The sequence below is a fragment of the Balaenoptera musculus genome, chromosome 14, assembly GCF_009873245.2.
Source record: "Balaenoptera musculus isolate JJ_BM4_2016_0621 chromosome 14, mBalMus1.pri.v3, whole genome shotgun sequence".
Lineage (NCBI taxonomy): Eukaryota > Metazoa > Chordata > Mammalia > Artiodactyla > Balaenopteridae > Balaenoptera > Balaenoptera musculus.
Window position 1 is genome coordinate 6907790 of NC_045798.1, and position 27548 is coordinate 6935337.

The 27548-nt window shown below is 51.5% G+C and overlaps 1 protein-coding gene across 9 annotated transcripts; it reads right to left on the reverse strand.

The window, feature by feature from the left end:
- Nucleotides 1–1792: 1792 nt before the first annotated feature.
- KMT5A (lysine methyltransferase 5A) lies at nucleotides 1793–18667 on the reverse strand. 9 transcript variants are annotated; one of them, XM_036822988.1, is made up of 8 exons: nucleotides 18601–18667; nucleotides 13649–13770; nucleotides 12385–12541; nucleotides 9072–9291; nucleotides 8595–8682; nucleotides 5677–5736; nucleotides 3858–4048; nucleotides 1793–3132 (listed from the first exon to the last, which is right to left on the reverse strand). In XM_036822988.1, the coding sequence occupies exons 1-8, from the start codon at nucleotides 18608–18610 to the stop codon at nucleotides 2922–2924; spliced, it is 1059 nt and encodes a 352-aa protein (XP_036678883.1). In that variant the 5' UTR covers nucleotides 18611–18667; the 3' UTR covers nucleotides 1793–2921. The 9 variants fall into 9 exon arrangements, with proteins under 9 accessions (XP_036678883.1, XP_036678884.1, XP_036678887.1 ...); XM_036822989.1 differs by lacking the exon at nucleotides 18601–18667 and adding an exon at nucleotides 14039–14243; XM_036822992.1 differs by lacking the exon at nucleotides 18601–18667 and adding an exon at nucleotides 13165–13286.
- Between the last annotated feature and the right edge of the window lie 8881 nt (nucleotides 18668–27548).

Below are 27548 nucleotides of genomic sequence, written 5' to 3' on the forward strand. Positions count from 1 at the left end.
TGTCGGGTCTTCGTTTCTGTGCGGTGCGAGGGCTTTCTCTAGCTGCGGCAAGTGGGGGCCACTCTTCATCGCCGTGTGCGGGCCTCTCACTGTCACGGCCTCTCTTGTTGCGGAGCACAGGCTCAGTAGCTGTGGCTCACGGGCCTAGTTACTCCGTGGCATGTGGGATCTTCCCAGACCAGGGCTTGAACCCGTGTCCCCTGCATTGGCAGGCGGATTCTCAACCACTGTGCCACCAGGGAAGCCCCTGTGCAAGTACTTTTTATGTCTTAAACTCATCCAATCCTCACCATCACCCCGACACAAGCACCAGTATCATCTTCATGTCACCGAGGAGGAAAGTGGCACGCAGGGCGGTTAGGTAACCCGCCCAAGGTTACACAGCTGCTAAGTGGCTGGAACCTGACGTTCTGTTCCAGGGCTGAGCACTTGGCCACCAGGCCACACTTCCCCTCCAACGTGAGGAGGTAGTAATACATGATGACTGAATCCTCCGGAAACCCCTGCAAGGCAGGTGGGCAGAGGCTGTTCCAAACTTGATGGACAAATTTCAGAGGGTAAGTGATTTGTTCAGGGTGACAGCTGACAAATGCTTAAAGCCGATTGACGATGGGAATGGATCTTCCGCCTGTAAACCAAGGACTCTACCCACAGTCCCAACCTGCCTCCAGTGCCCGGGGCTGAGGGAACTAAGCCTCTCAGGGGCGGGTGGTGGCATGTGCGGTGGGGATGGCGATCTGGGCTGGCGGCGGGGGCGGGGCGGGGTGGGGACACGACTTCCAGCACCATTGAGACGCCTACCTGAGAATCAAGTCTAGCACATTAGAAACAACAACAATAATGACAATTACAACAGCTAAAATGTACACTACTTGCCAGGCATTGTTCTGAGGGGGCAACATGTTTAACTTTTAATCTCCACAAGCAACCTCTGACCCCCCCCCCGCCATGATAAAAACGAAGAGACTGTCCCCTAGGAGGACAGTCACCAAAACTGATTCACACTGGTGTGTGGCCCTTTGTAAAATAAAATGGGAATTCCCTGGCAGTCCAGTGGTTAGGACTCCGTGCTCTCACTGCCGAGGGCCAGGGTTCAATCCCTGGTTGGGGAACTAAGATCCCACAAGCCGTGCAGTGTGGCCGAAACAAAAAACAAAACCAAACCAAAATGCAACCTTTTTTCTGCCTCTGCCTTGTAAAAAACAAACAAACAAAAAAACACAAAAAAACAGAAAGACACATGTAGCCTCGCCTGGCAATAAATATTTTAATTTTCATTTCATTTTTATGATGACAAATAATTTTCAAGTTTATTTCCTTCTTTTTTTTTTAAATACAAAGCTAAACCACAAACAGGTACAACCAAGACATTTTATCTCACATTTACACACTCCCATCGGATCCTCCTCCAATTCACTGACCACTGACCAGGCAAGTGTGGGGTGGGGGGAAGACTTTCTTAGGTAGCACCGTCATGAGACCGGGGCGGGGGGCACTGAAGTTGAGGACAGGCTCTCATACCTGTCTCCATTCACATTTACCTGGGAGCAGGGGGCCAGGAGACCCCACGTCACGGCTCCAGAGCCCCAGGCCCCTGAACTACAGGTTAACAGAAAGTGGGACTCGGTTCCCCTTTGGGAGGAAGCTATCTGCTCCTTCTGCTGTCACAGTCGAGGTGAAGACTTTACCCTTAGCCGTGATCCCTGGGCCGCTGGGCCCGCCCGCTCCCCTGCACTCCAGCAGCTGGGGTGGGGCCCTGCATTTCGGGGCTTGTAGGCTCACCCTTTGGTTCATGGCTGCATCTTCACAGGAAGGACACCAGGGGGTCTGACAAACAAAAGCCTTGACAGCAGGTCTGGAACTTTCAACCCAGCAGAATCAGGTTGGGGCGGGGGGTGGGGAGGTGGGAAATTGGGTAAGTGATTTCTGGTCCCACTACAAAACTTTATTTTTGATTAGAATAGTGTACCATCTCAAATCTCTTCTACAGAAACAAAACCAAGGGGGAGAAAAAAAGCCAAACTAAAAAAAAACCCCAAACAAAAACACAGCCACGTCACTCACCTCAAGACCTATATACATGTAAGTTGTCTTCTGTGGTTTCTTTTTTTTCTTTTTTGTTTTTTGATTTTTATTATTTTTTTTAAAATAAGCTCAGTGTTCACATTTCTATAAAGAAATTAACCCAGTTTCGGGAACCCCTGCCGGCAGGGCTGGGTAAGCAGTGCTTGTCCCTGCCCACATCTGCTTTGATTCCCCGCCCTGATGCTTCGAGGTGCCCAGAAAAGCGGCAGCCCGTGGAAGAGTAAATCTAGGCCCGGCCCGTGAGCCACCGGGTCAGTAAGCTTTCGAGAAAGCAGAGGGGAAGACTATCTTACTGTGAAACCTTTTTAAAAAATATTCATACACTTCAATGTGCGCCTGTCGAGATGTCAGGAAAACAAGAGCTTGGGAACATCCCGTCCAGGCCGTGGGGAGGCAGCTCTTCCTCGCGCCCGCCTGGCACTGGGACGTCGGGGGTGAGGAGGGGAGAGAGTCCCGGCTCCTCGGGTGGACGCAGGCGCATCGCCCAGCTTCCTAGTTCGTGTTCGACTCTTTCCTCTAAAACCTGTGCTGAGTCTTTGACTGCATGCACGGGAAGCACAAACGTTCGACTTGTATGCAAAAAAGGTACAAAAACAACCAGAATATAAAAGTTTTGGTAATATAAGGCCATCTGTTCAAGTCCACCTTGGAAACCTGTAACAGATATTTAAATACTACAGTGAAAAGGCATCTTAATATACTTTTTTAAAAACATCTGAAGTAATCTGCTAAGATTAAATGTGTAAAAAAAAAAAAAAAAAAAAAAAAAAAGTCAATTCCCTTTGAGGGCACTTTGTCCATTGAAGAAGGGAGGGGGGAGGGGCGGGGCCGTGGGGTTAATGCTTCAGCCAGGGGTAGGCTTCGATGGAAGCCCGGCTGCGGTCCCCATAGTCGTACAAGAGCTCCTCCCCAGCCTCGATGTCGCGAGAGGCAATGAGGATGAGGTGAGGCACGCCGTCGATGTCGTGCAGTTTGGTTTGGCAGTTCCCACATTTACTGTGATTGATCAGTCTTCCCAGGCGATTTGTCTCTCTGGTTGCATCCACGCTGGCGGGGAGGGAGGGCGACAAAGGATTAAATTGATAAAAAGGGTTTTGAACCCAGTCAGAGTCATGCTTGCTCTCAGCTGTGGTGGGACGGTTATTGAGGGCCACGTTTTTGGGAAAGCGAAGTAACTCAAAAAGAAATATCTTTAAGAGCCCAGAGAGGCGCTCGGTGTGGGGTATCCCAGGCAGGGGGCAGGCCTAGACGGGAACGCAAAAGGCTCTTTGTGGAAGTTCTGCATAATAAATAAGTGAATAAAAATCAACTATGTTGACAGTGGGGGGAGGCCGTGCGGGTGTGGAGGCAGGCAGTACGTGGGAACACTCTGTACTTTCCGCTCAGTTTTGCTGGGAACCTAAAACTGCTCTAAAAAGTACAGTCTATTTAAAAAAAAGCAATCAGTGACACTGCCACACTGGGGACAGAGAAGTCAGCGATTCCCAGAGCTGTTCTGGCCACGGGTCCCAGAGGAGAGGCCAGGTGAGCCCCTATGCAGGCTTTCACGAGACTGGTCTACGTGTTGTCCCACGAGACGGCATCCAGAAGCACTCTGATCCCCAAAATTAAACATGGGAAGTGGGGGAGCTGCATCACAGCTTTGAAAAAAAGGTATAGCAAGAACTAAACAAGAAGCTGGAGCAGGAGAGTCAGCGTGCCCTCGGTGGCCCTCTGGCTGGACCTCTGCCGGGGGGGCGGGGAAGAGCCACTCGAAGCACCAGGGGACTTACCAGTAGGTTTTGCTCAGATACTGGAAATAGTACATGTAGCAGCCCGTGGAGGGGTCTTGCGCGTACAGAGCCTCCCGCTTCTTGGCGTCGGTGATCTCGATGAGGTCCCCGTGGTATTCCACCACAAACTCGCCCCGGGAGAACTGCTTGGTGGCGATCACGCCCCTGCCTTTGCCGTCAATGAGGTCAATCTGTTGGGTGGTGCCAAGAGGGAGGGTTGGTTCATAACAGCAACAAACGCCACCGTGCAGGGCCGGCTTCCAGGGGGCGGGAGGCTTGCACCGCGTTCTTTGAACAGCTTTACTGCGGCAGGCCATAAAATTCACTCATTTCACACGTACAGTTTGGTGGGTATTAGTCAACATACACAGTTGTGCAACTATTGCCACAATCCATCACCCCAAAGAGTTCCCTTGTGCCCATCTGCAGAGCCTTGTTGCGCCAGATCCTGAGAGATCTGCTAGGTGGGTGCTGCCCCATCTTGCAGGTGAGAAAACGGGATTAGAGAGGCAGAGTCGTGTCCACGGCCACAAAGCTAGGAAGCCGTGTCGCACAGACTCAAATCCCCGTCCTGGCCTCTTCGGGGGAGTAGCAGGACCCAGCGTTCTGAGTCTCTCCTTTATCCCATAATTAACCCTCCTGAGTTTCTCCTCACTCCATTTTAAATGGAGATGGAGGGTGATTGCTTGAGGGGTCCAGACTTAAATTCAGATCCCCCTAGGGCAGCGGTCCCCCTCCTTTTTGGCACCGGGGACCGGTTTCGTGGAAGAGAATTTTTCCATGGACAGGGGTGGGAACGTTCAGGGGGTAACGCGAGCGACGGGGGAGCCGCAGATGAAGCTTCGTTCGCTCGCCCGCGGCTCACCTCCCGCTGTGCGGCCCGGCTCCTAACAGGCCGTGGACCGGTATTGGCCATGCGGCCCAGGGGTTGGGGGCCCCTGCCCCAGGGAATCCCCTGGCGGTCCAGTGATTAGGACCCCGAGCTTCCAATGCAGGGGGCACAGGTTCGATCCCTGGTCAGGGAACTAAGATCCCGCAAGCCGTGCGGTGTGGGCAAAAAAAAAAAAAAAAAAAAATTTCAGATCCCCCTCCATGGTGGGTGGAAACTGAAGCTTTCCAACCCCTGGGTCCTAGCCCAGGGCCATCTGGCCACCACTATGGAGACTTGCTCCCCTCTCATCCACCCAGTGTCTGAAATAAACGAAGAGAAAAGCAAATCTCCTGGGCATTGCCATTTCCCAGGAAAACAGTCTAGAAAAATTTGATCAATTTGTCCTTTTAAAAGTTTCCCTAAGCATCATGGCTAAATGAAAGAAGCCAGATAAAACAGGCTACACATTCTATGATTCCATTTGTATGAAGTGTCCAGAAGAGGCAAACCCATAGAGACAGCAAGCAGACTGGTGGCTGTCAGGGGCTGAGGGCAGGGAATGCGAGTGAGTGCAGATGGGTACGGGGTTTCCGTTTGGGAGGACGAAAAAGTTCTGGAACTAGACAGAGATGATGATCGCACAACTGTGACTGTAGGATGTACTTAACTGCACACTTAAAAATGGTTACAATGGTAAATTTTATGTTGCATGTATTTCATCATAATTTTTAAAAAGTTTCCTCAGGATAACATCTCATGTTTCCTTCGTGAGGCATTCCCTTTAACGATACTTTCAGCATTTGGTCCCTCGACAACCTGTAACGGCCCGCCTGGTCACAGTGACCACCAGAGGGTTAAAGCCGCGCAGCTCCTATGTGAGCCTCTGCACCAGGGAAGGGGCGACTTCACAGCCTTAACCTCCACGCAGTGGGCCCTGCGGCCCCTTACCTTCATTCCTTCTTCTTTCCCACTTTCAATCAATTCGTCTATTCTTTTCCTTTCTTCAGACTGGGTGGGGAGGAAAGAAGAAATGAGACGTGCGTCAGCATTCTCTCCGAGGCCATTCCAGGAGCCCCAGCTGCCCGCAGGTCACGTGCAGTTGGCCTCCAGGGCATCGGTCCCGAAGGATGCCCAGGCCCCCAAGCCCCCGTCCTTTCCTCACTGCCCATCTGAGGCGGACCATTCGCCACCTGGGGTTTAAAGAGGCCAAGAGGGAGACAGTGGTGGCCCCAAGGGCAGAATCGGGCTTGTGGCTATGTTCTGTTTGGCCCACGCAGACTTTTAAAAAATATCAAAATTGCTGACATCTAAAAATCAGGACTCTGACTTCATACGACACCAGCCAGGGCTGATCAGAGAGGCTGCGCCCTTCAGACGGGGTGCGCGTGCCCACCGCCTGTTCACTGCGGAATCTTCTGGCCTAGAACAGTGCCTGGCACGTAGTGAGCCCTCAAAGCAGCACCGGCCCCCCGCCGCCCCACACCCACACACACAGCTACCTTGTTAAATGATGAATCAGTTACAAGCGTGCAGAAATAAATGGGAGTAATCGTGGGAAAACTGGGATAGGCGACGGGGGACTTTCCTGCCGTGACAGAACCAGGCAGAGGAGACAAGCTGAGGAGAGCTGGGGCCGGGGAGAGGCCCTGAATGCACAGCCCTGAGTTTCACTCTGGAGGCTCGGGGGTTTGGGGCATGTGAGCAACCAGCTCTGAGCGTCCTAAAGAGGATTCTGGCAGCAGCCCACGGGGGACCCAGGGCCTGAGCGGGCGGGAAGGGAGCCAGGTGTGAACGAGGGTGAAGGCGGCGAACAGGAAGGAGGGACGGACTCGAGACGTTCCCAGCCGGAGTCAGCAGGCTGCTCTGCACGTCAGGCCCGGCGCTGGGCTGGGCTGGGCTGGGCTGGGCTGGGCTGGGCGGCGGCTGACGCAGCCAGGGCTCTGCCAGCACTGCAGTCCCTGCCCCAGTGCTGGCCGTCACCCCACCCACAGTCAGGCCAACCAGAGAAGGGGCACCCCCAGCGAAGCAGGGAGGGGTTCAGGGCATCTCCCCAAGGCCCAGTTTCCACCCTCCGGCCCTGGCCTTGGACCCTAGACCTGAACCCAGACCTGCCTGCTCTGTCTCCAGCCACAGCGAGGTGTCTGCGGAGCTCTTTGTCTGTCTCACCCCCGCTGCCCACACCCAGCCCCGGGCCTCTGTTTCGGCCGGCCCCGGAGGGCAGGCAGCTCGGGCCTGACCTCACCCCTGAGACGAGGCCCAGCTGCCCCGCCCTCGGGCTTCACCTCTGCGGTCAAGAGACGCCGCCGCCCTGGCAGCCGCAGCCCCAGCAGCCGGGCCAACAGCCGCCTCGCAGTCCTGGCCGGAGACCACCTGGCCGCGGTGCCCGCTCGGCAGAGCCAACACAAACGGCGGCGGGCACAGCGTGTGTCTCCCTCGCCACTGGCTCTGCGTCCAGGGACAGCGTGAGCTTTACTGTGCCGCCTGCTGCTTGCCGCCCGCCCGCTGCAGCCTCCACTGCCCCGACAGAGCCCCCGTTGTTGTTTTTAATTAAAAAGGCCAACTCAGCTGCCCGCCCCCCCCCCCCGCAGCCCACAGCGGCGCCTGGTGGAGCCCCAGGCTCCCCGTGTGGGCGCTGCGGCTCTGAGCGGGGCTGGGCGGCGTCCCGGGTTCTGGGGGCTGGCACCGCCTCGCCCTCTGCAGTGCTGTCTCTACGATGACCTCACACCGCCTCCCGCTGCAGGCAAACAGCTTGTAACAGCTTGTTCTTGGCTGAAAGACACTGCCTTTCTAAGGAAATAAAGCCAAAGCTTTTCTCTAGGGGGAAAGATGGACCTCCCCCCCCCCCGCTTTTAAAGGAAGTCCTGCCAGTTCAGAGGTGGGGGGCGGAGAGAGGCTAGATCACCATCTGTACAGCCACAGCTCTCACATCAAAAGGCCGAAGGGGTCTGTGCCGGTTGAAAGGCCAGGGCCCCCCACCTCCCTTGTGGGGGGCAATCCTGAGCGCTACTCCCAAGCCTGCAGGTTACCCTGCCGCCCCCGGGGCGGGAGGGTGGACGGAAGCAGTCGGGGGCTGCAGGGCCCGGCCACACCCTGGGTTTCCCTAACAGAAAGGCAATAACCACACCTCACTGCATCAAATATTGATCGACTGCACAGCTCAGCACTCTGCAAACACGGCAGGCGGGGGCCTCACAGCCCGGTCAGCCTTCCTGCCTGGTTTTTGCACGTTCCGAGGGACAGTGGCGGGGTGGGAAAGAGCAGAGAGGGGCCCCGGGAAGGGACAACACGGGGGAAGCAACAGTGACAACAGTTAACAGGTGCTCAGTGCATACCAGGCACGGTTCTAAGTGTTCTACATGCATTAACTTAAGAACGTAGCCCTCCCAACCACCACACACGGTACTGCTTTATTATCCCATTTTACAGACAGGACAGACAGGCACAGAGCAGTTAAGTAACTGGCCCGACATCACACAACCAGGAAGCGGTTCCCAAGCCACTGCTCTTCACTACCTCGAGACATGAAACCTCTGGACAGCAGAAAAACAAGCCTCCCAAGAGCACGCAGCCTTCACGGTCCTAGGCTCCAATGGCCCTGCCAAAGCCACTTTCATGGTAAGTCCTGACTTTCCAGGCCACATGCTACAGGCGACAAGGCTCCTCCACAGAGGCATCGTAACTAAGCTTCATGGTGACCCAGAGCGTTATGACGACCCCCACTAGACCAAGGAGAATATCAAGGCCGTGGAGGCCAAGAGACTTGTCCCAAGATGATACAAAGCAAGCTCAGGCTGTGCACGGCAAGCACTGCCCACTGGGATGCCCTGCCCCTTCCGAGAGCTGGAATCGAAACCACGTGACTCTACCTGCAGCTCAGCTTTGCTCTTCCTGGAGCTCCTTCGAACAGGGTAGAAATCTGTGAGTTTACGATTCTGCTGCGTTTTTCCTTGAGCTCTGGGGTGAGAAAGGAAGAGGAGAAAACAAGTATTAGCACCGAGACCACATTCACATCCAGGAGGCACACAACCCCTTAGCAGCAGGCTCCTTGGAAACCATGTCACTTCAACACCTCTGTCCACTGCGGCCCAGGGTCACTTAGGCTCACCTGCCCACGGGGGCCTCAGAGAGAATGTCAAAGACAGGCTGCCTACTCTCGGCAGGGAGCAGGCTCCGGAGCCCTGGACCCGTGACAGACCAAGACGCTGACACACAGTGGTGTCCCCGGCGGCGACTCAGGAATCTGAGCCTTGACGGCTCAAGGGGCTGAGAGGCTGGGCGGCCTCACCCCGGCTGGCACTGGGCAGGCTGCCCTGTGTTAGGGGTGGCCTCCAGGGGGCACTTACTTTTTCCTGGGAGCCTGTTTGCCCCTGACGGGCTTTTTCAGGGCTTGCTTGGCGGCAGCTGCGTTGGGAGAATCACAAGACGAGGTCGGGGTTTTGGGAGGTTCTGTTGCTTCAGATTTTTGGTTTGGAAAAGGGGCCAGGGGACCTCTCCTGGCGTCTTTGATCTTCTGTTCCTCGGCCTTCATGGAGCTTCGTATTGCATTCCCAGAGTTTCTTTTCTCTGTGGGCAGAGGGTGGGGAGAGACAGGCTGACTCTGGACCCACCGGCTCCCACTTTCCAGCCCTCAGCCGCATGCTAAGACAGGCTTGGAGAGAAGAGAGGGATGGGACGTGTTGGGCAGTCGTGCCCTTGGGCTGTTAAGCTTGGTGTCCACTAACCAGTATCTTGGGCAAAGCATCTGGCTTTACTTTTTGACCCAGACACTGGGTGCAGCTTTTGGTCTTCTGCATCTTTTTTTTCTTTTTCTAGCTTTGTTGAGGTATAACTGATAAATACAATTAGAAGATATTTGAAGTGTTATACCACGATGAGTCAACATATACATTGTGAGTGGATCCCTCTCATCTAATTAATCAACACACTGGGCCTTCTGCATCTTGAGGGAAAGAGCCCTTGAAGCAGAAGCACCACGGCTGGCAACACTGGCCTGAGGGCTCGACCAATGGCTTTTCAGGAAATGGGCTGCAGACCCCAGGGAAAAAAGCTAAATTCCTAAAGGGTGGGCCAGTGTTGGTGGACAGGAGTAAGGCAATAAAGCAGAACCTCTCCCCAGCAAAGACCTCTTCCCCAAGACCTAGCTGCCTGGCGTGATTCATTTCAGACTCGTTTTCTTTTTTTTAAATTCCCTGTTCTAACAGGGTCGAAGCCCAGTGTTCACAGAGGTTCCCAGCACGGTGCCCCGACACCAGTCAGTGTGTTGTGAGGGACGTCGCCAATGACTTGTTACTAAAAATAGTTGTGGAGCACCAGTGTTGGACTATTTTTTCTCAAAAAAGATTTTACTTTTAACAAATAATTAAATAATATATTGCTGGTGGGAATGTAAGATGGTGCAGTCACTTTGGAAAAGAATTTGGCAGTTCTCCAAAATGTTAAACATAGAGTTACCATATGACCCAGCAATTCTAGTTCTAGGAATCTATCAAGAGAATTAAAAGCAGATGTCTACACAAAAACCTGTATATGAACGTCTGCAGCAGCTTACTGATAATATGGAAATATCAAAAAATGGAAACAACCTGAACATCCATCAAATGATGAATGGGTAAATAAAATGTGGTACATCCACAGGATGGAATATTATTCAGCCACAGAAAGGAACGAAGTACTGACACAGGCTACAACATGGATGAACCCTGAAAACATTATAACGAGTAAAAGAGGCCAGACACAAAAGGCCACATATTAGATGATTCCATTTATGTGAAATGTCTGGAATAGGCAAATCCATAGAGACGGGAAATAGATTAATGGCTGCCTGGGGCTGGGGGAAGGGAGGAATGGGGAGTGACTGTGAATAGGTTACAGGCTTTCTTTTTGGGGTGATGAAAATGTACTGGAGCTTAACAGAGATGATAGTTGCACATATCTGTGAATATGCTAAAAACCACTGAATTGTACCCTTTAAAATGGTGAACTTCAGGATATCAGAATTATATCTCAATACACAAAAGAGAAAAATAAATACATCAGCACCCATCCAGACCATTCTTGCTCCTTGTACGCCCTCTTGGGTGGAGTTAAGGCGTCGGGCATGACCCTAGAAGTGGGTGGTGCTCGTGAACATCAGCTGTCATGTTGAGTCTGCATCAAGGCAGGAAAAAGGTCTAGAATCATGGACAAGAATCTGGACCTTGGGGTCTCCTCCAATGTTCCTCCAGCCCCCAATTCTGACTGTCGCCATGTAGTAACGCTACGAGTCAAATCAGCTAGCTTGTGTCCCGTGTCCCCATTTAGGACAATCTACATCCCGCCCCGTTCCAGAAGGGATGTGAGACTGGCTGAGCGCCATCTCAAAAGAGCCCCTTCCCCAACCCAGTGTGGCGAGTGCTGTCCTGAGTGCTGCCGACGCGGAAATGCGGGGAGGGGCAGGCCGTGATGCTCGCAGGCCAGTGGAGAACAGGCTGACGTACGGAGAGCTCACAAAGCCGCCCCGACCCCTTTTTTTTTTGGCCGCGCTGCACGGCTTTTGAGATCTTAATTCCCCCGAACAGGGATTGAACCTGGGGCCCACGGCAGTGGAAGCGCCGAGTCCTAACTACTGGACCACCAGGGAATTCCCGCACAAAGCCCATCTGCACCTGCTCTTTTAACTGATCTTCAGAATGGTCCTGTAGGACTCCTCTCTCTCCCACTGTACAGAGAGAACTGAGGCTCAGAAAAGAGTAGCAAACTGCCCACGTCCCTCCCTCTCATAAATGGCAGAGCTAGGACTGGAACCTAAATCATGTGAAGTAACATCACCCTATGTACCAGGGGGAATCAGGCAGAGGGCTGGCTCCTGCCCTTGGGTCTCAGATCTGGCCCAGAGGCTGGGCCACCCCATCCCTCGTGGCACTTTCTGTTAACGGATACAAAGCTTCCTTGTACGGAGCTGGTGATAGCCAGAGCTCTGCTTCTCTAAGGCGAGGTTTAATCAGAAGGGAGCACGGTGAATTGGGGGAAGCTCACACGCACCAGTGCCCCCGCCCCGCCCTCAGCTTTAAAAGGGAATACTTGGGTTAGAGCAAGATTTTGGAAGAGGTCTCAGCATGTTCTCCAGGGCCAGACAGAATTTTCAATAACCATTAATTTTCTTGCTCAATATTTTAACCCCAAATCTCATTCCAGAGTATGATGCTCCAGAGACCAGCACTGAACACTTGAGTAGAAAGAAACTTTAGAACTGAGGTCAAGGCCAGCTCATAAAAGGGAAAGAAATCAGTTCCTTAGGTTCACACGACTCAGCAGGAGTGCAAGCAAGCGCATGGTCTGGACAACCTAGACTCATAATTTCTGTACTTTTAGCACCTGTGAGCCTCTCTAACAACAGGCCAGGTGCCGTATTTTTGCAACTTGGCAAGATAATCAAGCCTGAAGGACACGCGAACTCTTGTGAAAGCAGGGAGAACCTGTTAGACCAACAGGGCACACGCCCTGGAACAGGCAGCTCTTTCCCCTGTGTCTGTGTTTCCTAGCAGCAAGACAAAACATGGTTCAAACCTTTTGAACTTCGGCTTGAAAAGACTGGATAAAAATTTAGCACATTTACATTATTCTGCAGGATGCGAGCCGGCCAGCTGTAGTCAGAACAGGGCCATTTCAGAGGCTTACCGTCGCGTTTCCTGTAGATTCCGGCTAACGGCTTCCCCTGGCATTTGACTTCGTGATGTGCAACTGAGTTCTCTTCCTGAAGGGGGGAACGCATTCCAGAGCATTTGTTCGGGCTCATGTAGGTATAGATCTTTGATTGCCCGGTAAATACATTCTCCTAAAACGACAAATGCATATTCTGAAAGAGGCTTGAAAAAGAAGATCCCACAAGATTTAGGCAGACAAGGGGGCAATCAGAATACAAAAGACAAAAAATAGACAACATCTCTCAAAAACTGGGCTACTAGGCGAAGCCAGCCCCAGCAGAGCAGTGGAAGGTTCAGAATCCCCCAGGTCCAAGTCCGTCTCTAATTCCATTCGCTAAGGGGGGACATCTGGCCAGCAGAAACAGCCGTCCACAAAGGTCTATATAAGAAGGAGGCAACCTACCAGTAGCAAGGAGGTCAGAAGGACCAGGGTAAACAAGGCCGGGATTGGAAGGGCTGGCCTAGTGCAGGAGCCGACTGCCCTGGCAGGAGCTACAGGGACTCTGGCACAGAAGCGGGCCTCAGGGAACCTGATCAACCACTTCTCAGTCCTGAGGTCAGCTGGCAGGACTTGCCAGTACTGCCTGAGCCTTCTGTGTGCCCAAGCCTGGCCCCTCTCAAATCATGCAGCCCAGCAGCCTCCCAGGACTGCGGGACTGGGCTGCGGTTGGGGTAGTTCTCTCGGGCTAACTGGGGGGTGCGGAGCTAATGGAAGAAACGCCTAGAGCCGGCGCATTTAGGGCGGTTACTCGACTGCGGTGGGCAGACCGGTGGGGCGGACAGGTCACTGCTGGTGTCTCTGGGTGTGCGGCCTCTCCTCTGAGTAAGCAGAGACGGGAGGAGGGCCTTCCCAGAAACCCTGCCGAGCCTTTCTGCCTGGTGAGCCATTCAACACCAAGTCAGCGAGACCCCGTGACCTCCCCGAGGGCCCCGGGCAGGCCCCGCACACTCTGGGAAGGCGGCCACCACCGGGGTGGCTGGGTCTCGGGGCATGGAAATGCCATAAAGACACAAACTTTTCCGAGGTCAAACACTGCCAGGGTCATGGCGGAGCGGGCGTGGACGCCACTCCCAGGCAGGCAGCAGAAAAGGAAGCTGCCCGGCCGGGCGCCCCGCCCGCACCCCCGCCCCAGGGCCGCGGGGGCGCCCACGTGCTCTCGGAGCGGGGCCGACAGGGGCGCCCGGCCGCACGGCCCCTCGGGGCGCGCCGAGCGAGTGCGGGGAGGGTGCCTGCTTACCCCGTTGGTGCGGGGCCTCCCCGGGCCCCTCCGCTCCACCATCTCCGGGCCCGGGGCCGTCGCTGCCACCGCCGCCGCCGCCGCCGCCGCCTCCACCGCGCGGGGCTTGGACATCTTCCTGCCTGGAGAGGGGGACCCGGGGGAAGCGGGGGAGGGGGCGCTCAGGGCGCGGCGGGGCGGGGAGCGGGGCCGCCCGGGCCGGGCGCCGCAGCGGCGCCTCCCGCCGCAGCCATGTTCCGAGGGCCCGGCGGCGGTGGGCCGCCCGCGCCGCCGGGAGGCCGGGGCCGGCCGGCGGGGCCGGGCCGCGGCCCGAGTCGCCCTCCCGCCGCCCGGCCCGGCCGGGCCCCGCGCGCCGCCCGCCCCCCGCGCGGCCGGGCCCGACACACCCACCTGCAGCCGGCCAGGCCCATGGCGGCGCGCCCCGCGCCCTCGCCCTCGCCGCGGCCCGGCCACCAGCGCTGCCGCTGCCGCTGCTGCTGCTGCTGCCGCCGCCACCAGCGCCGCCGCGGCGCCCCGGGGAAGGGCCGGCGGCGCCCCACGGCGCCCCCTTCCCCCATGGCCTGCGAGGCAGAGCCCGGCACCCGCGCGCCGCGGCAGCCCCGGCCGGCCCGGGACCGAGGACGCAGGGAGGGAGGCGCTGGCGGCGCGTCCTCCGCGGCCCGCCCGCTCGCCGCTGCCGCCACCCACCGTCCGCTCCCGGCCGGGGAGGGGGCTGGCAGGGGCGGCGCTGCGAGGCTCCTCCGGAGCGAGGGAGGGAGAAGGGGAGGGAACGAAGGAGGGCGGGTCCCGCGGCCGCGAGGAATCCCGACTCGGGCGCGCCCCCTCTCGCGCGTCTTTAGCCACTCGGGGAGGAAGGGGTGGGAAACATGATAATGACAGCCCGGGCTCTCGGCCGGCCAGGCTCCTACTCTCGCTGGCTCAACGGCTATTTCGGGAGACCCGTCCGTGCCAGGCGCAGTCGGCAGCGGTGAACGCGACAGGCGAGAGCCCTCCTGTGTGCCCGAGCCTGTGCTCACGGAGCGTTTTCCTGGGCATTTAACCTTCCCGGCAAGCCCCTGGGGGCCAGGTCCTGTGGCTAACCCGTTTATGATGCGGATACTGAGGTTCCAAGGAGGTGCAGGGGCTTGTCCAAAGCCACAGAACTAGAAAGCGATCAGGTCAGGTGTCAAACCCAGGCGGTCTGCACCTGACCGGTCCGGACCCTGGGAAATAGAGCCAGGAATTATAATGGTATGTTTGCTGGGTGCTTCTCTTGCATACCTTATGCCATTCAGACCTCACAACGGCCCTTTGAAGGTAGACACCATTATTTTCTCTTCCACAGACAGGGAAAACAACCTCGGAGAAGTGAGGAGCTTGGCCAAGTTCTCAGAACTAGAAATAGATTACCAGGCCAAAAGACCAGAGCCTACACTCCCGGCCACTAACTTCCAGATTACAGGTGAGGAAATAAACATGGAGGAGCAAATGGTGTTGCAGAGGGTTTAGCAAGTCACCCAGGTCTCCTGTCCCCGCACGAGGAAATGTCCTGGGAGGCAGGGGTTCCAGTATACCTTACTGCCCTGAACCACTGTGCTGTAGCCATTAGGGTTTGAGGGCCCATGGCCAAAGGAGTCCCTGTATTTGTGCAAAGTCATAATGCAAACAAGACACCTCGGGGCATCTAGCCTTGGGTTATGGCCTGGGAGGCAAAGATTGGGTATATCTCTCCCTGCATCTGCCCCAGAGGTGCTTTGTGACCATGGCCAAGTCCCTTCCCCAGACTAGGCCTCAGCATCCTCGTGGATAAAAACTAAGAACTATGAATTCCATAAGGTACCCAGGGCACCTTTGACATCCACAGATAAACAAATGGCTGTCACTTTAAGTAGCTGCCTCCCCTTAGAAGGGATAAGACAGTGGATTAAATGGCAAGACACTGCTCAGGACAACACCTCCCAAATCAGCTCATGCTTTAGAATCCTTCAGAGCAGGGCTGGGGAACCACTGCCATACCCATCCAACCACTGACTCCAATGGGGTAGGGTAGTCTGCCCACTTGAATACCCAAGCGACTATGCAGAGAGTTAGGATTCTAAAGTGACACTCTGACACCCAGGTTGAGCCATCTGAAACAGTGTCTGTTACCTCTGCAGGGCAGAGAAGGTTTGTAGTTTGTTGCCAAACTATCATTGGAATCATGGTCTGGAGGCAGGAAGCAGCTGCTCAGATCAGCTTGTCCATTTCTCATACTGTTTTCACTCCCTCGCCCCCACTACACACACATACTCAGGGCTATAGCTTTCTCCATCATAGCCCACAAAATGCAGGGGATACATTAAAATACAAGTCTAGCACCCATTTCTCTCAACTCTGCAGCTCTAGTAGCTAGAAAATGTAGTTCAAATCCTTCAGTAAAGTTTCAAAACACTTTGTTTTGTCTGTACATGAGGTGTTCACATGTGCATAACAAATACATATACCCAATCACAGAAATAAAAACTCTTAATGTTGCCCAGGGTCTCATAGAAATAGAATCCAACAGCAATGATACTAATAGCTCGCACTTACTGAATGTTTACTGTGTCAGGCCGTACAATAATGCATTATTTAATTTAACCTTCCCAACCATTTATGAGAAGGTACTATTCTATTTCACAGATGTAGAAATCGAGGCTTGGGGAAAATAAATCACTTGCCTAAGGGTCACATGACTGAGATACTGATGGATATGAGGATACTTCAGCATAAAAAAAATGTATATTGCTTTCCTCAAACTCAGACACTAAAATAACAATTCATTCATTCAACAAGCATTTATTGACTACCTACTGTGTTCCAGGCCCTGGGCTAAAGACACAACAATGAACACAGACAGAGATGGAGCACACTGAGGCCAGAGGGGTGGGTAGGCCCCTTACAGGCCAGGGTGAGGACTGTGGATTTGATCCTAAGAACAAAAGGGGAGTTTAGGGGCGGAAGGAGTGGTGAGAGTCACATGATAAAAATCTGTGTTCTTGGGGACCACTCTAGCTGCTGAGGCACAATAAATTGGAGATGGTCACAGTGGGAAGAGGGAGACCAAGTATGAGGCCATCTGACAGTGGCAGTAGAAACGGGGAAAAGTAGATGGATGGATCCTGCCCAAAGTAATATCCTTGAGGCTGTAAATATTTACATGATTGTAAAACTTCAAAACCAGAGAGGAGTTACCCGGTATCTGAACATTTTGTTCATGTGACTCCGCAGGGCTCTCAAAGTGAACTACAAGTTAGGAACGAAGACCTCTTTTCTAGAAGAAAAAGACTGACTCTTCATGGTGGGGGGGGGGGGGGTCATGTGAGTCACTGAGAATCACTAACCAGTACATTACAAAGGTGATTTGCAACCTGTTATGGTAGAAGCTGGGAACACTCATCTTCACTTTGGCTAAATAAGGGAGGTAGAGTGGAACAAGCAAAGACACAAAATGGCCAGAGTCTGGACAGTGACTTTGGACTTCAGCTTCCACCTCTGAAAAATGGAAGTAGCAGTTTGTAAAGATTAACTGACATAATAAAGCACCTGGCCCTCAACGGTAATTATTACTTGCCCATATTAAGTATTTAAGTATTTCAATGGCAGAGTGGTTCACTTTGTTTCCCCCCACAGATTAATTAAAGCAAGCTATTTTTTTTTTTTAATGCACTACTGTTAAAACAGGTAGTTTAAATGATTTTGCTGTGATGGGAAAAATGAATCAGGGAAGCATAGCTTTATTAAGATTTGTCAGATAAATTAGTCAGATATTATTAAGTATACTTTTAGATGCTTAACCCTTTTCTGAAGAAAAATATTTAAGGCATCTTACTTTTCTGTGTGGACTGGGTTACGAAGCTCTTTAACATGAAGTTCACTATGCCTCATTTCTTAATCATAATCTAGGTAAATCTTGTCCCAAAAGACCGTAAAGGGATGCTGGGAGAATAAATGATCCACCTGGGTGCAGGGGCTGAAAACAAAGAAGCCCAATAAATATTTGCTGAATGAATCCTTATTTTATTCATTATGATCGCCATAGGGAGCATACTGCATTAAGGCAAATTCCTACTAACATGTAATACCCTGAGAATTTTGAGAAAGATGTAAAACCTCAACTTATTTCTTTTAAATAATAATTCAAGTGAACCATCACGCTCAAGTTTTTGCATGAAGGAGACACAGCGGCTGGAAATGACCAGCGGTTGGAGATCACTTTGCCACATAACGTGGGTCTTACTGTCCTGACAGCAAACTAACTGCGAAGAACTTCAGGCAGGGACATCGCCTCCCTCGCGGCTGCACAAACCCACCCAAGCCATCTCCCGTGGGCAGGAGTCCTGATCAGCTGCGGCGCGAAGGGCCGCCCCGGGAGGTGCCAGGGAACCTGTTTCACCCCAAAGTGGGCCAGCGGGGCCCGTCCCCGCCCCGGCGGCGCAGAGCTGACTCAGGGAGTGGGGAGGGAAAGGAAGGCGCCTGCTGCGGGGTCCACTCCGACGCGCTCCCCACCATGTAGGTTACCGATCTGCGCCCTCGCCTCGGGGTCACCTCCTTTCCTAACAAGAGAGAGCCCTTAAGCAGGCGAAGCCTCGCCCTCCCCCCATTTGTATCAATGACAACCATTCCCTGGAGGTGCCCTGCAATTTAGTTTCCAAACAGCTTTGACATATGGCCCCATTGCGTCGGGAGAGGCAGGCCACCGGGCGCCCACACTTTAAAGAGAAGAAACCAAAGCACGGGAGTGGGAGGGGTTTCTGGGGGCTTCGGAAGCGAGGGTGGGGACGAGGTGGGGAAGGTTCCGCAGCCCCGCACCCCCGCACCCCCGCTCGTCCCCGCGCTCCGTGCGAGCAGCTGGCGGGAGAGCGCCTCCCTGCCGCAGCTCCCGCCACCTCAGTCCCGCCTCCAGCGCGACCCCCTATCCCAGCTGCCCCGGCGCTGGCCACCCGGGCCAATACCTCTAGCCATGGCCGCGCTCTGTCACCGCCTAGGATCTCCCGGGAAACGCAGCTTTCGAAAAAAGTTACAACAATTGTAGCCAACTGCTCCGCCGGACCCCGGCTGCTGCCCTGATTGGCGCCGCTGCCCGCCTTTCCCCAGGCTTCCTGCCGTGATAGGCGAACTCGAGAGGGAAAGCCCGCCCTTCTCCCCGCCTCCCCGGCGGGGGCGGGGCGAGCGGCCGCACTTCATACAAACGCTTTCAGGACAGGTCCCAGCGGAGGACGTGGGAGGGGGTTTAAATTTTACCGTCTCCCCACGTTGATTGGCTGCGCTGGAAGGACATCCGCGCTGCCATTGGGAGGCCCCAAACTCCGCCCTCTCCGTGTGCTGCAGCTCCGCCCCGGGGAGATTTATTAGTCACGCGGCTGGAGGCCCGGCCTCGGATTAGACCCACTCGGGACTTCCGGTTTTTCGGGCGTTTGACCGGAACCCGACCTTTGACCCCTCGACCTCCCCTTATGACCTGGGAAGCCTAGGTCCCAGCAGTTTAACATCTGCACCACCTTGACCTTTCCAGCAGTTTAATCCATTCATTCCTAAATTGAAAGGTTTATCGAGTCCACTCTTACAGTATTCAAAACCCGCAGGCCCAGTTCTTACCAACTGAGTCAGCCTCGCTGAGCCACAGCAATCCTAGCCCAACATACCCCAACCGTTTTACAGATGGGGAAAGAGAGGACCAGCAGGAACAGGTAACTAACTTTCTGCCCAGTATCACCCAGCAATTTAATTGCAGGTCCTGGATCAGTCTTTTGACTGTTAGTCCACTAGAGGGCTACCTTAACCCCACGGAAACAACCGGGCACCTTTCTCCACCCAGGGGAGCTCGGTCGTAAGGTCCCAGAGAAACACAGCTGTCCTGGGTATTCTTTGCTTTGAACACAGGTAAGGTGTCCAGTTACAGCTCTTCCCTGGGGACCCCTCCTGGACATATGAGGAGAGGTCACTCATCCATTCTCTCTCTTCGGTCCCCAAGAAGAGTTTGGAATCCCCACCATTGCCCAAGTACCCTCCCATTGCACCAGGAAAGTAGGAGAGCAAAATAAAGTGATACATGTGAAAGCACTGGGAAAAGTAGGAAGCAACACTTCTCACTCACTGTGTGCCCTTTGGTATATTATTTCAGCTCTCTGTCCCTCTGTTTACCCAGCTGTCAAATGATGGAGTCAGCTGTGATCTCCAGGTTTCCTTCCAGCTTCCATAAATACATAGAGGTTTTTACTTTCTCTAAAATGCATTAATTCAACATTTATTGAGCTGTATACCTGACACTGTCTGGTCCCCCAAGGATACAGTGGCGAATAAGACAGATCCCTACATTTTTTAGGACAGAAACTAACAAGAAATCACTTTTTAAATATTAAATAGCTATTAATGCTATGGGTAAAATGAAAACAGGGAATTTTACAGAGTGTGAGTGGGGAGATCATTGCTTCTATGGATTGGTGAAGTCAGAGAAATCCTCTTTGAGTTGGTGGCTTTAAGTTATACCCTAAATAAGTGAGTCCCAAGGGAGAAGGTACTTGTAGGTAGAGGGAATAGTGAGTGCAAATGCCCCAGAAGTGGGAATAAGCTTTGTTGTCTGGGGAAAGAAAAAGAAACCCAATGTGATCGGGACTGAGTGTATGATGAGAATGGAGGGGATCAGGCTGGGAAGGAAGGCAGGGGCTAGATCACATAGGCCCTTGAAGCCTGTGCTGGTCTCTCAGCTCCAGATTCACTCTTCTCCACCCTGCTCTGCAATATTTGGGCTGCAAATTGTAGTGCACCTTTGTCAGCTAGTGTTAGGTTCTGTCAATAGGTGAGGATACAGGGAGACTGGAAGGCAGGGGGAGGGACTCACTCCTGCCCGTTTGCTTGCTATTCCTGTCAGGGTAAGTAATGACATTTTGCTTCTGACAGGCCATTTGGTTCATTCTCCAGGCTCTTTCCAGAAATAGCCTCAGTGTGCTACCTCAGAAGTACCAGCAGCAGCCCCTCTTCAGAGTTCTGAGCCCCAGCTTTGCAGGGCCCCTCCCGTAAGCTCTTGAAGGGCCAGTGCCAACGTCATGGTGCCCCTTTCTCAGAGGCATAAGAACCAGCCCTCCAGGAATCCTCTTCTGATTCTTCTTCTCTGCTAACCCCAACGGGTCTCTTTGTTCTCCAGCCCTAGAAATGGGAGCTGCTTCCTGCAGTTATTATTAAATGACTTCAGTGTTCCCTTTCTGCTTGTTTGGTCCTCCACCACCTGTTTAATGAATTTCCTATTTTAAATTCTGTTTTCCTGACCGGACCCTGATGGACACAAAAGCCATTAATTAGTAAGGACTGAGACTTTTATCCCAAATCTGATAAGAAGCCACTACATGGTTTTAAGCCAAGGGTAGATGGATAGATTGGTCAATCTGAACAGCAATTTTGCAAACAGTTATGCAAACAGAAGGATTGCAAATAGCTACAGTTACAGTAATCTGCATTGAGACTCAGGATCTTGGAAAAATGTGACATGCTTCAGGACTGCCTGCTTACCGATCTCCATCCTCCTAAGATGACGTGGGTGAAATCACACCAGTGCTGAGATGACTTTCCTTACTCTAGGGTTATCTTTGCATTAATATTTGCTCTAGGCTTTTGCTATTGTTTAATACTTTTTTATTAGCATCAGTTATTTTTTTTTAATGGAAGGTTTTTTTTAAATTTATTATTTACTTATTTATTTTATTTTTATTTTTGGCTGCGTCTGGTCTTAGTGTGGCACTCCAGATCTTCGTTGCGGCACGCGGGCTTCTCTCTAGTTGTGGCGCGTGGGCGCTGTAGTTTGTGGCACACGGGCTCTCTCACTGAGGCGTGCAAGATCAGAAGTTGCGGCGCGCGGGCTTAGTTGCCCCGCGGCATGGGGGATCTTAGTTCCCTGACCAGGGATCGAACCCGTGCCCCCTGCATTGTAAGGTGCATTCTTTACCACTGGACCACCAGGGAAGTCCCAGCATCAGTTCTTAAAAGGTTCTACTGAATGGGACGTGTATTCCACGGCTGGTGACCACTGTGATCTACTAATTCCTTCCATTCATCTGTGAGTATAAATAATATACATACCTTTTCCTATTATATGTATATGTGTGTATATATATATAAATATGTATGTATGTATGGATAGATAGATATACACAGATACATAAATATATAAACTTCCCCCATATGTATACATACACGTATATGTTAATATGTGCAATATGCATATATACAATATATGTAATATACTTGGAATGCAAGCAAGTGAGGGTAAAACAATACTCTTTCTACCTCATAGGTTTATTGTTAGAATTAAATGAGAGAGGGGAATTCCCTGGCAGTCCAGTGGTTAGGACTTCGCCTTCCCGTGTGTGTGGGGATGCGGATTTGATTCCTGGTTGGGGAGCTAGGATCCCACATGCCTCGGAGCCAAAAAAACAAAACATAAAACAGAAGCAATATTGTAACAAATTCAATAAAGACTTTAAAAATGGTTTACATCAAAGAAAAAATCTTAAAAACAAAACAAAACAGAACCTTTAGGGACTTCCCTGGCCATCCAGTGGTTAAGTCCGCGCCTGCACTGCAGGGGAACATGGATTCAATCCCTGGTCAGGGAACTAAAGATCCTGCTTGGCACATTGCATGGCCAAGAATATATAAATAAAATAAAATAGAGAAGTTAAAAAAACACTTTAAAAATTAGTTTAAATATATACATGAACCTTTCAAAATTCCATTTTAATTAGTATCTATATTGGTCAAGATTGTTTTTTCCTTTTAATTTTTAAAAAATTATTTATTCGGGCTTCCCTGGTGGCGCAGTGGTTGGGAGTCTGCCTGCTAACGCAGGGGACACGGGTTCGAGCCCTGGTCTGGGAAGATCCCACATGCCGCGGAGCGGCTGGGCCCGTGGGCCACAACTGCTGAGCCTGCGCGTCTGGAGCCTGTGCCCCGCAACGGGAGGGGCCGCGATAGTGAAAGGCCCGCGCACTGCGATGAAGAGCGGTCCCCGCACCGCGATGAAGAGTGGCCCCCACTTGACGCAACTGGAGAAAGCCCTCGCACGAACCGAAGACCCAGCACAGCCAAAAATAAAAAAATAAATAAATAAATAATTTAAAAAAAAATTTAAAAAATTATTTATTTCATTTATTTATTTATTTTTATTTTTTAAAAAATAAATAAATTTATTTATTTATTTATTTGGCTTTGTTGGGTCCTTGTTGCTGCACGCGGGCTTTCTCTAGTTGCAGCGAGCGAGGGCTACTCTTCGTTGCGGTGTGCGGGCTTCTCCTTGCGGTGGCTTCTCTTGTTGCAGATCATGGGCTCCAGGCACGCAGGCTCAGTAGTTGTGGCGCATGGGCTTAGTTGCTCCGCGGCATGTGGGATCTTCCCAGACCAGGGCTCTAACCCGTGTCCCCTGCAATGACAGGCAGATTCTTAACCACTGCGCCACCAGGGACACCTGGTCAAGATTGTTTTGGATTGCAAATGAGAGAAACAAAGCTCAACCTAGTTTAAGAAAATAAGGGAGGAGTTCCCTGGCAGTCCAGTTGTTAAGACTCCACACTTCCACTGCAGGGGACACGGGTTCGATCCCTGGTCGGGGAACTGAGATCCCACATGAGTTTATTGTCTCTCATAACAGAAAAGCTCAGGGTTTGAGTAGCTTCAGGCATGACAGGATGATCCAGGGACTCAAAGGATGTCATTAGAAGGTCATCAGGGTTTAGTCTCTTCCTCTCTCTCCCCATCCTGCTCTTTGCCCCACTGATTTCTAGGTTGGCTTCACAGACTGGTCTCCAGCTCCACATCATGGCCTCTGCCCCCACTTCCCAATGTTAGTTTGGCAAGGGAGTGTCTTTTTCCTATTATTTTCAGTAAAAAGTTCTAGAATTGAAACTCACTGGCTGGCACTAAACCAATCAAAGTGGCCTTGGCAGTGGATCCAGTATTCCAATTGGCCAGACCCATATTACATGCTCTACCCTGGAGTGATGTATGTGGGAGAATGTTAGCCCTTTCCATACCACATGGACTTTGAGAGGGCATGATAAATTTAAAGTGCTGTTATCTGAAGAAAGAGAGGTGGATTCTAGGGACTTCCCTGGCAGTCCAGTGGTTAAGCCTGGGGCAAGAAATACACAAGATGGGACTTCCCTGGTGGTCCAGTGGTTCAGAATCTGCCTTCCAATGCAGGGGGTGCGGGTTTGATCCCTGGTTGGGGATCCCACTTGTTGTGTGGTGCAGCCAAAAAAATTAAAAAAAGAGAGAGATGGATTCTGAGCAGTCAAAACAACTGCTGTTACAGAGCACAGAGGATTTTTAGGGCAGTGAAAATACTCTGAATGATACTGTAATGACGGACACATGTAATTATACGTGTCCAAACTCATACAGTGTACACCACCAAGAAGAAGTAAACCATGGACTCTGGGTGATAATGATGTGTCCATGTAGGTTCATCAATTGTAACAAATGTGTCATCTGGCAGGGGCCGTGGATAGTGGGGGAGGCTATGCAAATGTGGGGTCAGGGGGTAGATGGGAAATCTCTGTTCCTTCTCCTCAGTTTGGCTGGGAATCTAAAACTTCTCTAAAAATTAAAGTCTTCAACAACAACAACAACAATACCGCTACCTGCGATTATGTCTACCACCTTCTAAAATCCAGTACACGCTTCAGCCCACATTCTGGTGCTCTCTGCTGCATTAGATATTGCTTGATCACTCATTCCTTAAAACTCTACTGCCTTGGTTCTGCTTTGACCTCTCTGATTGATCTTTCTAAGTCTCATTGCATATTCACTTTTTAGATATAGGACCTCAGGGTTCTGCCCTTGGGCCCCTGCTCTTCTCTCTGCATTCTCTGAGTACAGTTTTATCCTCTCTCATGTTTTAATCCCCATCTGGATCCTCAAGCTGTAGACTCAAGTGCTTGCTAGACATCTCCACTTGGATTCCCACAGGCCTCTCAAAATTCCTTATGATAGACTTAGGTAGCCTCCAGTGAACAGCATCTCCCACTATTCATACCCTTGTGTGACTTTCCTTGAGTCCTATTTGGCCTTGTTAACCAACAGAATATGGTGGAAACATCACTGTGTCATTTGAAAGCCTAAAATTTAAGAAAGGCTAGAAGCTTCTCCTTTCATGTTCTTGGGAGTCCTGAACCACAGTACAAGAACCATGGAGAGGCTGCTGGAGAGACCACTTTGAGAGAGAGAAATACAGCTGTCCCAGCATCCCAGCTGAGCCCAGCCCACAGCCGATCCACCAGCTGAATACAGTCACACAAGTGACTGTTAGCAAAACCAGAAGAACTGTCCAGCTGAGCCCAGCCCAACTTGCAGAATCATGAGAATAACATTGCAGTTGTTGTGTTAAGTCGTTACATTTGGGGGTCATTTTTTACCTAACAATAGGTAAGCAAAGCATTCCTCCTATCTAAAGCCGAACTCATTATCTTCCTCTTTAGACCTGTTTGTCTTCCTGAGGTCAGCGTTTCAGGTAATGGCACTTGGCCTTCTTCTATTGCTCAACAATTTTGCTCCAGTTCAGGTTCTGTTCTTCTCTCCTCTCGACCTGTCTGGTCTTTGTACCTGCAGCCCAGTTCTTAGATCCAACTGCTGCACTGCTTCCAGAGTGATTCTTCTAGAATGCATATCGAACCATGGCAGTTCTCTGCATAACAGGCTTCTGAGTTCTTTGTAGCTTACAGAATAAAGTCCAAACTCAGTTATAAAAGGCTCTTTGAGAATGATCTTTATCTACTTTTTGCAATCCTACTAGTAACTCCTTTTTACTTGCTGTATCAATCAAGGTGCAGACAGAAGGCAGACACTACACCAGTTATTTAATGAGGAAAATTTAAGATAAGAAATTGTTGGGCATTCCCTGGCATTCCAGTGGTTAAGTACTCCCTGCTTTCACTGCCGAGGGCCTGGGTTCAATCCTGGTCGGGGAACTAGGATCCCACAAGCCGCGCAGTGCGGCAAAAAAAAAAAAAAAAAAATTGTTAACTAGGTATAAACTGGTGAACTAGGTAACTGAAAGGGTAAAGAGAGAACTTGAAGGCATCACAGACGTTGCAACTGTGGAAAGCAATTCTCACCACTCAGGCTAAGGGGACAAAGGGAAGGGGTTGGTGTAATTTAAACTTATAAATGGGGACTTCCCTGGTGGTCCAGTGGTTAAGACTCCACGCTCCCAATGCAGGTGGCCGGGTTTGATCCCTGGTCAGGGAACTAGATCCTGCATGCCGCAACTAAGACCCAAGGCAGCTAAGTAAATATTTAGAAAAAAAAAAAACTTAGAAATGTAGAAGAGGGGCCCCATGTTGCTGAAACTCCAAGGAGGGGGTTCTGCTCAACTGGTGTTAGTGTCTCTGAGCTTGGAGGGTGACCCCGCGGATGCTCTCACTGGCCCTCGTGTCTGAGAGGAGAGTTTGGTGTGAAGAGGCCAGCTCTGTAAGTGTGGGAAAAACTGCAAACTGATATAGCTGCTGTGGTATCACTTTGGAGGGAAATGCACGTGCCAGGGTGAAGAGGTGTTGCTGGGATGACATTCACAGGAAACTTTTTCCTGCTCCAGCCTAGTGGCTCTGAAACAGCTGGCAAAGCAGAAACGTAGTTCTGCAGTGCATCACAAAGCAGAGCATAGATGCTTGGGTTTGGAGCTGAGAAACATTATCTTAACAACTGGTGCACTTGCTTTGTGTGTGTGTTTTTTTTTTTCGTTTTCTGGCCCCATCGTGCAGGATCTCAGTTCCCCGACCAGGGATCCAACCCGTGCCCCCTACAGTGGAACTGCGGAGTCTTAACCACTGGGCCACCCAGGGAAGTCCCTGGTGCACTTGCTTCGTTACTGTCCCTTCTCTTTGCTTCGCTCCTGTTTCAGAACATTTGCATGTGCTGTTTCCTCTTTCTCAAGTGCAGTTCTCCCTTCACTTTGCCTAGTTAACACCTACTTTTCAAATCTCATCTGGGTTATCGCTCTCTCAAGGAAGACTTTTTTGACTTCCCTGATGAGGTCAAATTACTCTATCATAGGCTCTGTTAGCTTTTATGTAGCATTGTCACAGCTACAAGTTTACATTTTGTGTAATTTTGGGATTAATGCCCACTAGACTGTAAGGGCATTTATCTCAAGGGCAGGCACCATCCCTCACATCCCCCTTGTTTTTCTTAAACTTGTGTCCCTAACACAATACCTCTAACACGGTATCTGGCTCAAATATTAGTTGAATGAAATGAGAAGTGTAGTGTAAATATAAATAGCCCCCCCCGAATGGGGGGGAGTCAATACCATGCCCGAATATGGATTTTTCTGAATTATCTGCTTCCAGTAGTATCTCTGTTCTGGACGCAGCTAGTAAGTCTTCCTCCTGCCTCTGACCCTCAGTCTCTCAGTTCCCATCCCCTGATACAACTGCTACTTGTGTTGTCATTCTGAGATGCTCCACGCGAACATGCAAGCAAAATATATATTCTCATAGACAGAAGTGCTTCATTCTATTTTTTTAAAAATTTTACTTACTTATTTTGGCTGTGTTGGGTCTTCGTTGCTGCGTGCAGCCTTTCTCTAGTTGTGGCGACCGGGGGCTACTCTTTGTTGCGGTGTGCGGGCTTCTCCTTGTGGTGGCTTCTCTTGTTGTGGAGCACGGGCTATAGGCACACGGATTTCAGTAGCTGTGGCACACGGGCTTAGTTGCTCCATGGCATGTAGGATCTTCCTGGACCAGGGATCAAACCCATGTCCCCTGCATTGGCAGGAGGATTCTTACCCACTGTGCCACTGGGGAAGTCCCAGAGGTGCTTCATTCTTTTGAACAACTGTTTCACTGTAGGAAAGTACCATAGTTTAGTTAATTAGTCTTTTCTTCAAAGGCATTAAAGTTGTTTCCCATCTTTT

Bases quoted from the DNA above. Each gene is read 5' to 3' on its own strand.
- KMT5A (XM_036822988.1), bottom strand. The intron at 5,737-8,594 runs GTAGAGTCACGT...CTCCCCACCCAG, and splicing joins AGAGCAAAGCTGAGCTGCAG to TCTGAAGAAAGGAAAAGAAT. The intron at 3,133-3,857 runs GTAAGTCCCCTG...CCTCCCCGCCAG, and splicing joins TATCTGAGCAAAACCTACTG to CGTGGATGCAACCAGAGAGA.